The sequence below is a fragment of the Daldinia caldariorum genome (assembly GCF_022478825.1).
Source record: "Daldinia caldariorum strain CBS 122874 unplaced genomic scaffold F4812scaffold_9, whole genome shotgun sequence".
Taxonomy (NCBI): domain Eukaryota; kingdom Fungi; phylum Ascomycota; class Sordariomycetes; order Xylariales; family Hypoxylaceae; genus Daldinia; species Daldinia caldariorum.
The window spans coordinates 630,082-641,162 of NW_025953045.1; the positions used below are offsets into that span (position 1 = coordinate 630,082).

Here is an 11,081-nt window from a genome sequence, read left to right on the forward strand (position 1 = left end):
AGGGCAAGGTTGAGGAGATTTGATATCAATTCGTAGCCATCGGCGTCTTATTTCCGATCTGTCCTCTCAGCATGTAATGTAAATGGCCAGACACGCCAGAAACTGGCAACATAAACCCGAGGGTTTATATATCTTGTACCAATGAAAGCTTATAATCGCGATTACAGTCTAGCTATATCACAATCCAAATAACAACCATCGTACGGCCATCAAGTAGGTTACTTGTAAGTTTGAAAGATGTGCCTAAGAACATATTATCCGCTTCATAGTATAACGAAGTAAATCAATGGAAGCATTATAAGTGCCCCAACTATACACAAATAACAAGAACCCTTCCTTGGCTCTTTATCCGAGACCAGGAAGAACCGGTGTCCCTGTCAGTACTGGTTCGACTACCATTTGTCTATCAAGTTTTAAACTGGGGGTTAGGAGACCGGCAACATAGTTTGGATCGAGGTGCTGTTCGAGTTTTGCTGAGAGCAAGGATGTCAGGGATATGTATGAGGTACCTAAGATATGTGGATACTACATGGGTCTACCGTCTATATAAAGGACAGCTGTCTCCCTCGAAGGAGGTGAGCAGGCCAGGCGTTACTCGATCATTTACAATATGCTGCATACTAGCCCTCTCTCTCTCTGTATATGGTATCCAGCACGGGCACTACCTGACAAATGGGAAACAAAGGACATTAACGCAACTAGCAAAATAATGGAGGGGTTTTCGAGAGACTGCGCAAGGGATACAAACGCGGTATAGAGGCCGAGCTGCGAAAGATGGATCCCGGGCTCAGGTTCCCGGCTGGTTTTGACGTGCTCATGGGCGAGGTGGATAGCCTGGGGGGTCAGGGTGGCCGCAGTGCCACGTGGGGGCGCGGCAGGTGCGGTTCTGGGAAGGGCTGGAGGAGGACGAGGTTGGGAGTCGCGTGTTTGGGCTTGATGGCGATGTCGCTGAGCAGCTTCGTTTGGAGGGGTGTGGGGACTAGTGTTGAGTTGGAGTGTGGTGCGGGGCCCGAGACGATTTGTTTCGTTGCGTATTGCCGGCAGGAAGGGGCTGGTAAGGAGTGGCAGTGGAGGTATGGAGCTGAGCACGGACAGTATGGGATACTGGAGGTGTTAAATAATGTGTTGTTGTTGTTGGTGTAATATAAAATGCTGTATGTGCCGCCTTTGGTCTATGGCCTTGATGTGTATGTACATGGGGGATATATTCAGACAATAGAAATCTAGTGTTTGTGAGCAGCGATTGAAGAGTACCTACATTCATTTACAGATGCCTCCCATACTTAGATATTCTTCGTCACTACGTCGAAGTTTGTAATAGGGGTCGTATCTCAGTTCTTGAATTCTATTTATGACGATAGTAGTAGTATCTGAAGTGATTTGTAAATGCCATCATATGACCAATCTCTTTAGGTATGTATACCTTACATATATGAACAACACCACAGGATTATATGGCTACTCTAGCCCATTCTATGTCACAAAGTATGTACTGGTTTAATCTCCCTATTTCCTAGCCTTGACCTTCACAGGAAGGCCGCTCTTGGGGTGAGCTGTAGAAATAGCTTCTGTGTTAGCAACTTGGTAGCCCTTTAAGCCCATCCACGACGGTGCATCCGCCGGATATGCTTCCTCGACGTCGAACTCGCGTACCGTCAGCGCGAGGATCAGTCGCACCTCCGTGAAAACCAATTCCTGGCCGATGCAATTTCGGGGCCCCATTTCGAATGGTCGCCATGCGTTCTTGACCGGGTGCCAGGGATCGCTCTCGTCGCGCGTCATGAACCGGTCCGGAACAAAGTCGTCCGGGTCGGGCCAGTAGTCTGCGTCGCGCAACACCGTCGACGCGGAGGAATGTAACATGAACCCGTGTGTGGGGTAGCGGACCCCGGTTTCGGGATGTGTGAGGAAGTGTCCCGGCGGCGATTGACGGATGCTGCCGCCCACGGGAGGGAAGAGACGGAGGGTTTCTTTGAGAACAGCCATAGTGAACGGCAACTTATTCAGCAAGTTAGGATCTGCTCTAATCAAACCAGCAGCAGCGGTTGGGTCGGGACCTAGCACTTCGTCGTGTTCGGCACGTAGCTTGGCGGCTTCAGTCGGATGTTTGCTAAGCATGTAGTATATGTACGCAAGAACTGTAGCAGTGGTGTCGTGCCCGGCGAACATGAAGATCTTGATGTGTTTAACGACCCGTTCGACGAACTCGGACGGGATGTTTCCTCTTGCATTATGATTTTGTACCTCGTTGACGTACTCTTTCAAGGCGAGAGTCACAATAGTCTTAGGCCCCACAATTTTCTCGTAGTTCTGGGCGGCGTTGAGAATATACGGGGCCAGTTCCTTCTTGATCATGCGATTGTATACCCAGTTTTTCAGAGGAAGAAGAGGGTTCAGCTGCTTGGGAAGGTCAAGCTCAAAATAGATCAACTTCAACTGAGATTTTATCAATTGCATCAAGCGATTTGGTCCAACCTGTGTTTGCAGACGCGTGCCCCTATTTTTGTACTTAGTATTTGGTGTTGGAAAATAGAACCATGTTGCTTAAACTTACAACACAGCGCGTCCGACTATGTCGACAGTCAGGTCCGTCGTATAATTCGTCAGCTTAATAACTTCCGCGGAAGCGGCAGCTTTCCTTAGCCGTTCCCGGAAGACTAATACTTCTTCCATCATATCAGGGACAAGAGACAAGAGATTCTTAGCCGAGAAGCCAGGATTAAACATGCTTCGAGCTTTCTTCCATTCCGGGCCGTCCAGATTCACTAGGTCTTCGCCTCCGGTGAAATACTTGAATTCGACTTGTGGCATAGCCCAGTATTTAGGGAGACTGTTCTCTTGGATGAATTGTGCCATCATGTTGGGATTGTAGACAGCGATTATCGGGTAACCAATCGGCCACACGTCCATGTAAACGAGACCCTGACCTGCGATCTCGGGATATTCTAGTTTGACATATCGAAACATCCAATGGCCATGACCGTCTCGTGGGATTTTCCTATCAGGTCTTAGTTGCCGTAGTCTTATGCAATAAAATGTTGTGTTTAATTAACCGTTTTATAGTGATCTTGGCAAGCGTCACAAGGTGGCCGAAGAGAAACGAATGGGGCATCATCGGCTATGGATCGTCAGTACCGATTGTAGGAAAGTGTGGGTGATTTGTTAGAGATATAATTTATATGTGACGTTCTGACTCTGGGGGGAGTTGATGGCAGCTTTGGAACCCTCTTGTGTCTGAACATGTTATAAATGAGTTACTCACAATACCATGCTGCTTCTGAACTCGTCGGAACATCATCCGGACTTGATACAAACGGAAAAGGAAGAATAGGAGGCTAGCTAGTGCGAAGTATCCGACACTCTTGATTATGAGCGATGTGATGTGAGGGCCCGAAGGCCCCGGAAATTGCAACATGTCGTCTTCGACTTAACATGCGGTAAGTTGAAAGAGATAGTTGAAGAGATAGACCTAGAGGTTTATAAGTCTCTGGGCTCATAAGGTGACATTGAGTTGAAGTTGATTATTAATAGGTAAGCCCTAGACTCAAGTAATACCTAGCCCATAATTAGTGCCACCAATCTGATAATGGCCTTTGAAAATAAACGATTCTACACCCTAGTCGAAGAATCCACCTAGGCACCCAATTATTGTTGTTGTTAGCCTAGACTTCAATCAAGAGTCTATACAATTATTAAACACTATGGAATCGCCTCACCAATTAGAGCCATATATAATAGACGTATGCTGGATAGGATTCTGTAATAGTGTCTTATTTACCTACGTGAATACCTTAATAAGCGAAAGCTTTAAAAAGATTGGAAGACAGAAGTCTTACAAATGGCCCTACTAAAGATCCAAATCAATAATACACTATACTTAATGGTAGGTTCGCAATTGAAGACTTACGTAGATTGTAGCACTAAAGCATTTGCATCTCCTGTAATAAAGACAAACAGAGAATGCTTGAAGGTGATTTAAACAATTAAACCAATATTGTAATTAATATTTTCCGACGTTAGGCTGTTTTTTATAATCAACAAGATAGAAGTAGTTACTTCGTAGAGAGAGGATGTAAGATCATGACTAGCGCAAATAACCGCTAAATGCATAATAGTTTGCTACTTACATAAAATATACTGACAGGGTCAAGTACCTCGTTGCATTCAATTTGTACCCCTGACAAGCCTTTTGGGAACGCGTAATCTTCCCTTAGCAAGTTGGGCAGGACATTTCATAGGTTAGGTACTTATGGCACCTGCGATGGGTCCTCGGCTGTTGTGCATACGACGCCAGGTTTTTTTCATGTTCTTTAGTGGGACACGACTGCATTGATTATCGCTTGGTTGGCCAACTTTTAGCACTCCGTTCCCGCAATAGCGTTCATCATTTCCCATCTGGATGAAAGCAAGCCTAGAATTCGCTTAACCGGGACGTCACTAAACCTCCTAACCCCCCGCATACCCGCATACTGAGAGGCTCAGTACTTCTTTTACCTCTGGACGCCTGCATCTTGAAACTTTCTAAAAAAAAAAGCTCTCACATCTCAATTTTTTTTTCTTTTTGTATCTCGTATTGGGGAGTCAATATTAGAGACCTGTAACCCCCCTTTTCTTTTAACTTCGCCAACTTCTTTCCATTTGATATCGAACTTGTCTGCGAGAACCAATATCCTAACCCACAATCGTTTCGTACGCTCGTTCTTCTTATACGCATGTTGCCAATTTCATTAGCCAACATTCGTTTGGCTGCTGGTTTCGGTCGCACAGACGTAATCAACAGCAATAACCAACAACAGCGGCCCTCATGATGGGAATCGTTGAACGAAGATCGATCCGTGCTTGCTTCACACGCTTGTCTCGCTCCCATAAAATCGGCCTGGGTCTCTTAGCATTCCTATTGATTCTCTATAATTTAACACCATACGATAGCCCGCCAAGATCCTTCTTCCGATTCCAACATAATGTTATGCAAGATTACTACCAAAATACCCTCCCGAGCGATTCCTGGTTGTACAAGCCGCAACCGTATCCTATCGACCCCGTTAATGATATCGGCATAGTAATCAAGACTGGGTTTGGAACGAGGGGACGGGTACCAGCGGCGCTGAAAGCATTGAGTAGCGAGTCCCTAAATGCAGATACTATCGTCGTCCAGGATTTTCCGTTGTTCCCGAATCAGAAAAATTACACGTTGGATAATGGGAAAGAAGTGCCAGTCATCGACATCATTGGGTGGAACTTAGAACGAGGTGCTCTAGGCGGACAAGAACAGCAACAGCGCGTGCTGAAATATATCACCCTTGCCGAAGCTGTTGATGGCGAAGAATGGATGTTGGCCGATACAATAGGCAAGGATATGGGATGGGAACTCGATGCGATGAAGGTTGGAGACATCTCAGCTATATTCTATCTTATATTTGCTAACATGTGGTTTAGTTTCTTCCCAGTCTTGAATATATCTGGCGCACCATGCCGAAGAAGAAGTGGTATGTGATGCTGGACGACGACACATATATCATCAAATCATCCTTGGCTTTACTCCTAGGGCATTTGGACTACTCCAAACCGCAGTTTATCGGAAATCCCGTGGGCGACTACAAGGGTCGTTTCCCGCATGGCGGATCATCTGTAGTTATGTCCGGCGCTGCTCTGAAAAAGCTATACGACGAACACCCGGAGGTCGTTGCTGAGGGCCACGAGGAATCGGCTACGGCAATTTGGGGCGATAAATTACTTTCTACAACATTCATGAAGATCGGCATCTACCTTGACGAAACATACCGACGCCTATTTAACGGCGAGTCCCCGTCGATGACGCGGATGTGGATCGACAGATTCTGTCTGCCCCTAGTTTCTTTCCACGGTCTCGGCCACGACAATGCCATGGTGCATGTAGGAGAGACGTTCAAGAACATGACAGAACCCGTATTTTGGAGACAGCTGGGGAAAATCTACGGCGCCCCGAGTTTTGCTTCATTTATTGCCGAACCGATTCGATCTAATGTGGACTACGTCGGGCGACTAGATGAGTACAGCAAAACCGTGGAAAAGGTCGCGGAAGTCGATGCTTGCGTCAAAATCTGCCATGACCGACCGAACGAATGTTTGGCTTGGACGTTCGATCCAAGGAGCCAAAAATGTCACATTGCGCGATGGGCCATCCTCGGAGATGTTAGCGAGGGTCGGTTTTCTGGTATCAATGGTCAGCTAGGCCAGAAGCTGGAAAACTCATGTCATGGCCCAGCGTAGGCCCCTGTTTTTGTCTCTTTAATAGTGTCTGGTATTCCGTTCTATATATATACTGGTCTGTATGGTATTGGATCAGCTGTTTCATTCAGCAGAGATGCACTGGTTGGACGGGCGGCGTTTATATATATAGACTTCGTAGAGGGGAACGGGGCACCTGGCTTGGTTGGAATGATACCCGGGACGGAATGTAATTTTTAATGAAGCATTCTAATCCTAATTGGATTTCGGCTGTTGTGCCCCTCCATGTTCGTTGGATATGAAAATTAGTGGTTGTGAGTAGAGACTACGAGCAATATGATGGGAATATCTGGTTGGACCCAACAGATCATACCTCCTGTATAGGTATGATGTACAACACATATGTGATGTTACGCTGCAAGGCTAGTGGAGTTTACGCGTAAAATAGAAAGCATTTTTCTAGGTACATTATGTACCCACCCGTGCATTATGTACGTGTCTGTACTTTAGCGATATAGCGCAGCACGGTGAGAGAGGGTTCAAAAGTTGGCACGCGATTTAAGTCTATGCTAGATCCAATCAATCCGCGCATATGAGCAGGGATTACGTCGAGGTACCATACCAGGGTCAATGACGTGTGCAGAACTTTAATTTTTTTGACGTCAACCCTTTAGAATGATACCCCTACCCGTTTCTCTTCAAATTCATTAAAATTATCTATTAATTATATTACTCAGCTCTACACCTCCAACTCTCTGCTTTTACACGGCTGAAAGAAAAACAATCCGTTTTTGGATTATCACACGGCCATAAGAGCTATTTCCGCATCTTCCAAAAAATAAGACGCCTCGTAGATTCCCTTATACATTATTAATACGTACCTCTATTTATATACTTCCTAGTAGCTCTAGTATCCTAGGTAATTAATTTTTATCAGGGATAAAGAATTAACCCAACTTTTCCGCCCCCTTTTTTTTAGCCTTAGATCGTTTGTGGAGCTCAGTTATCCCCCACCCATACTTCATCATCCCGTCAGGTCGCTCATCTTCCTTCGCGTTACTCGAAAGCAGCTTCATCGCATTTTTTTTTTTTTTTTGGAAATCCGGAGGGTCTCCGCCGAATCGCGCAGCATATCACAACCATGTCAGAAGTTACACCGAACCCTCAGGCCACTGGCTCTACTTGGACTGCGTTCCTCAAGGTCAGTCAAAAGAATCCGATCTCACTCTAGTTCTTTACTCCATGCTGACCACTTTGCGACACAGTCTATCGCGTCTTTCAACGGCGATCTCTCCTCTCTTACAGCCCCGCCCTTCATCCTTTCCTCTACGAGTCTCACCGAGTTCAGCTCCTACTGGGCTGAACATCCCAGCATCTTCGCAGCGCCAGCAAAGGAGCCCGATCCCGCAAAGAGGGCTTTGCTAGTGCTTAAGTGGTTCTTGACTACCCTTAAGCAGCAATACGCAAGTCGTAGCGAGCAATATGGCAACGAAAAGAAGCCCCTCAATCCCTTTTTGGGCGAACTCTTCCTAGGGAAGTGGGAAGATGAAGCAGGGACAACCGAGTTGATTAGTGAACAGGTGAAGTAAGTTCGGCGCAGTTGATCTCAGCGGTACCAAGAAGCAATACATGTAAATACCTCTTAGCTAACACCACGACTTAGCCACCACCCGCCAGCAACGGCGTATAGTATTATCAACAAACCGTCCGGAGTACATCTCCAGGGATACAATGCGCAGAAGGCCAGCTTCTCCAAGACGATCAATATCAAACAGATAGGACATGCGGTATTGACGGTTCCAGACCCCTCCAAGCCAGGGGAGAAAGATACCTACTTGATCACGCTACCATCCCTTCACGTCGAAGGCTTAATTTTTGGCGCCCCTTTTATTGAGCTCGACAGCGCATCTTACATCACGTCCTCGACTGGGTTCACTGCTAAGATAGACTATAGCGGTAAGGGGTGGATAAGTGGCAAGAAGAACTCGTTTACGGCTACTCTATACCCAACGGGCAAGGAAAAAGAAGTGCTATATAGCTGCTCCGGCCAATGGACGAAAGCATTCGAGATTTATTCCGGCCCGGTGAAGTACAACTCATCCAAGACTCTGATTGGAAATTGGGATCCTGCCGACATCCCCACGTCAGAGCTCATTGTTGCGCCTCTCGAGAAGCAGCACCCGCTAGAGTCTCGGCGCGCATGGGCTAATGTCGCAATGGGCATTGCTAAAGGGGATATGGATTATGTCGGCAAGGAGAAGACCAAGATCGAGCAGGCGCAGCGAGCAATGCGGAAAAAGGAGCAATCAGAAGGTCGGGAGTGGCAGCGGAGATATTTTACTGCCGTCACCGAGCCGGATGCGACTCTTGAAGCGTTGGGTCCCAGTGTTGGGTTAACCCCCAATGGCGACGCGGACAAGACAGGAGGTCTTTGGCGATTTGACGAGGCCAAGGCGGAGAAGGCCAACAGCCACGAGTTGACGGAAGAAGAGAGGATCCAAATAGCTCAGGAGCTTCTGGGTCAGTAATTTCCCGTCAGCAAGCCCACCTGCAACAGTGTTTGAAATAATTGCATAGACGTGGCGTCCGGTACTTATATATGTAGGTAGAGAACTACTAAGTAATATCGCTAACGAGAGACGCGAACAAGGAGATTAGGAGGTCACCTGGCTTTACTGGCTAACAAACGGGCAAGGAATAATGTAGTAAAACACACCGTATAGTAAAGCAAATCGCTCGTTCTTACTGTTTGTTGGCATGATCTAGATACCTATCCCATGCGAGATTGGGTTTCAGAACCACCAAGAAAAACAACAAATGGTAGTGAGATGGTAGGAAAGTGAGTAGTCAGGTCGCACAAAGCATTGCTTTCTACGGGGAACGCGGTAGGTAACGGCAAATGGAATTAGCCAATAATTAAGACATACGTCAATCTTCAGCAGATCTACTACAATACATACAGCAGTACATACAGTACCTCCTATGTGGTTTTGAAGAAGGTAGTGTTTTGGTCTCGGCCAGTGAATTAAACTCGGGCCAACCAGGCTAATCCATGTTGTCTGCTAATTAGTAGTATTCTAGTATATTCCCCGTTCGCGCACGGGAACGGAACTCTCGAGGCGCCAACTGCGAGTCGAGAAATACCTTATATGAACCTGCTTGACCGGCGTGGGTAGGTCTATGTTGAGAAAGTGGCCTCGGAAAATACCAACAACTAACTATAGCCTACCTACCCACCTACCTAATTGAACTGGACGAATGGTAATCTAGTAACTTATTAGCATCATGGCTACCACGCGAACCCTCCAGCCGAATTACATCGTGAAGTTCGACCTGTTACCCAGGGAAATCACAAACCCACCCATCTCCCGCACTCTCTCCTGTCCTGCGGAGGCTACCTTCTACCAACTCCACAAGGCCCTACAAATCGCTTTCGGCTGGGCGACTACTCACTGTTTCGAGTTCGAGGCTTCCCGCCCGCGCCCGCGCCCACCACTCCCGCTCCATCCTAGGCTCCAGCAACAACCGAGCCACCCCCTCCCCCCTCCCCCTGCTGCTGAAGCCGAAGCTGATCTCCCACCGGCCCCGCCGCTCCGCGTCGTCGACCCGGACGAAGAGCCCCTAGACTTCGAGCCCAACATGCCGGGGTTCCCGCAGCCGCCAAATCCGACGGAGAAGAAGGCCAACCGGTTCAAGCTGCGGCAGTTCTTCGAGGACCCCGCGTACGCGGGGTACGAGATGGTGTACAGCTACGACTTCGGGGACGGGTGGGAGCACGAGATGGCGCTTCTGGGGACGCACGTCGAGGACGACGGCGGCGGCAACAACAATGCCTCCGCCGACGCTAACGCTAACGCTAACGCCGTCACGACGAATCACTTCGTGTGCGTCGGCGGCACGGGCCACCCGGCGGCCGAGGACGCGGGCGGGTCCTTCGGGTGGGAGAAGCTGAAGGAGGCGTACGGCGCGGGGCGGCCGGACGCGGAGCAGCGGTACCTGCGGCGCTGGTTCGAGAAGATGTGCAGCAACGGGAGCGCGCGCGGGCTGGCGGGGGCGAGGGTCGACGAGTGGCACCGCGAGGGGGTTAACCAGGTGCTTGCGGGGATGAAGATACTGAAGAACTTTGATCGGCTGAGACGGGAACAGCAGCAGCAGCAGGAGGAGGGGGAGGGGGAGGGGGAGGATGAGGATGAGGAAGGAGAGGTGGATGTTAATTACTTGGTCTAGGTAAGGTTCCTTTGACCTAGACAGTGTATGGAGGGATGGATGGAACGGTCGGGATTTGGCTTTTAGACTAGTACTTACCTACCTCTAATAAGTTCCGTGGGGTCCGAACCTATTTTGTAACATGTACGGTTTATGGGAGTTGGCGATGGGCGATGGGCGATGGGAAAAGTTGATTTGATTTACCTACCTTAGATACATATAAGACGTATCTAACCTAGCTTGATTAATTACTAATGTGCTTCATATTTTTCTCCATAAAGTACCTACCCATAATTTATAAAGGATGAGGATATCCTACATACATACCTAAGGTACCTCTAATATAACATAGTGTCGATGTAGTATGATACGATCCACCTCTCATATGGACGACAATGTCTCGCGGGAGCGGTTAGGGAGTTCTAGTCGTGATCGTATCGTTTCCGTTCCTGCTGATGTTCATGTATCCCGGGGGCCACAGACGATCTTCCCGCAGATAGCTTTTACTCAGTGGCACTATTATTTACCTTGTATGGGAGAAGATGGATGTGCTGTTGACCAATGAGATAGCTCGCTTTTCTGTCTCGAGTGGGGGGGGGGGGGGGGGGGGGGGGGGGGGGGGGGGGGGGGGGGGGGGGGGGGGGGGGGGGGGGGGGGGGGGGGTGGGA

General features: G+C 48.3%; 5 protein-coding genes across 5 annotated transcripts; 4 read left to right on the forward strand and 1 right to left on the reverse strand.

Moving 5' to 3' along the window:
• The first annotated feature begins 588 nt into the window (after nucleotides 1-588).
• On the forward strand, nucleotides 589-1,359 carry F4812DRAFT_429807 (uncharacterized protein). Its single transcript, XM_047934303.1, has one exon. The coding sequence runs from the start codon at nucleotides 775-777 to the stop codon at nucleotides 1,141-1,143; it is 369 nt and encodes a 122-aa protein (XP_047789818.1). The 5' UTR covers nucleotides 589-774; the 3' UTR covers nucleotides 1,144-1,359.
• F4812DRAFT_399474 (cytochrome P450) lies at nucleotides 1,290-3,079 on the reverse strand. Its single transcript, XM_047932195.1, has 2 exons — nucleotides 2,555-3,079; nucleotides 1,290-2,497 (listed from the first exon to the last, which is right to left on the reverse strand). Exons 1-2 carry the CDS (start codon nucleotides 2,965-2,967, stop codon nucleotides 1,507-1,509), a joined length of 1,404 nt encoding a protein of 467 aa, XP_047789819.1. The 5' UTR covers nucleotides 2,968-3,079; the 3' UTR covers nucleotides 1,290-1,506.
• A 1,053-nt stretch (nucleotides 3,080-4,132) lies between these two features.
• On the forward strand, nucleotides 4,133-6,813 carry F4812DRAFT_429820 (glycosyltransferase family 31 protein). The gene is made up of 2 exons (XM_047934304.1): nucleotides 4,133-5,383; nucleotides 5,437-6,813. Exons 1-2 carry the CDS (start codon nucleotides 4,805-4,807, stop codon nucleotides 6,247-6,249), a joined length of 1,392 nt encoding a protein of 463 aa, XP_047789820.1. The 5' UTR covers nucleotides 4,133-4,804; the 3' UTR covers nucleotides 6,250-6,813.
• A 90-nt stretch (nucleotides 6,814-6,903) lies between these two features.
• F4812DRAFT_399542 (Oxysterol-binding protein) lies at nucleotides 6,904-9,114 on the forward strand. Its single transcript, XM_047932196.1, has 3 exons — nucleotides 6,904-7,408; nucleotides 7,473-7,792; nucleotides 7,871-9,114. Exons 1-3 carry the CDS (start codon nucleotides 7,349-7,351, stop codon nucleotides 8,733-8,735), a joined length of 1,245 nt encoding a protein of 414 aa, XP_047789821.1. The 5' UTR covers nucleotides 6,904-7,348; the 3' UTR covers nucleotides 8,736-9,114.
• Nucleotides 9,115-10,679, forward strand: F4812DRAFT_399543 (MM3350-like domain-containing protein). The gene has a single exon (XM_047932197.1). The coding sequence runs from the start codon at nucleotides 9,493-9,495 to the stop codon at nucleotides 10,432-10,434; it is 942 nt and encodes a 313-aa protein (XP_047789822.1). The 5' UTR covers nucleotides 9,115-9,492; the 3' UTR covers nucleotides 10,435-10,679.
• Nucleotides 10,680-11,081: the final 402 nt, after the last annotated feature.

What these genes read in the sequence shown, in the direction of transcription:
- F4812DRAFT_399543 (XM_047932197.1), top strand. Translation starts at nt 9,493, where the DNA reads ATGGCTACCACGCGAACCCTCCAGCCGAATTACATCGTGAAGTTCGAC.
- F4812DRAFT_429807 (XM_047934303.1), top strand. Translation starts at nt 775, where the DNA reads ATGGATCCCGGGCTCAGGTTCCCGGCTGGTTTTGACGTGCTCATGGGC.
- F4812DRAFT_399474 (XM_047932195.1), bottom strand. Translation starts at nt 2,967, where the DNA reads ATGTTTCGATATGTCAAACTAGAATATCCCGAGATCGCAGGTCAGGGT. An exon ending in ATAGTCGGACGCGCTGTGTT is followed by an intron (nt 2,498 to 2,554) that starts GTAAGTTTAAGC and finishes GTACAAAAATAG; the next exon opens with GGGCACGCGTCTGCAAACAC.
- F4812DRAFT_429820 (XM_047934304.1), top strand. Translation starts at nt 4,805, where the DNA reads ATGATGGGAATCGTTGAACGAAGATCGATCCGTGCTTGCTTCACACGC. An exon ending in GGGAACTCGATGCGATGAAG is followed by an intron (nt 5,384 to 5,436) that starts GTTGGAGACATC and finishes CATGTGGTTTAG; the next exon opens with TTTCTTCCCAGTCTTGAATA.
- F4812DRAFT_399542 (XM_047932196.1), top strand. Translation starts at nt 7,349, where the DNA reads ATGTCAGAAGTTACACCGAACCCTCAGGCCACTGGCTCTACTTGGACT. An exon ending in CTTGGACTGCGTTCCTCAAG is followed by an intron (nt 7,409 to 7,472) that starts GTCAGTCAAAAG and finishes TTTGCGACACAG; the next exon opens with TCTATCGCGTCTTTCAACGG. An exon ending in TTGATTAGTGAACAGGTGAA is followed by an intron (nt 7,793 to 7,870) that starts GTAAGTTCGGCG and finishes ACCACGACTTAG; the next exon opens with CCACCACCCGCCAGCAACGG.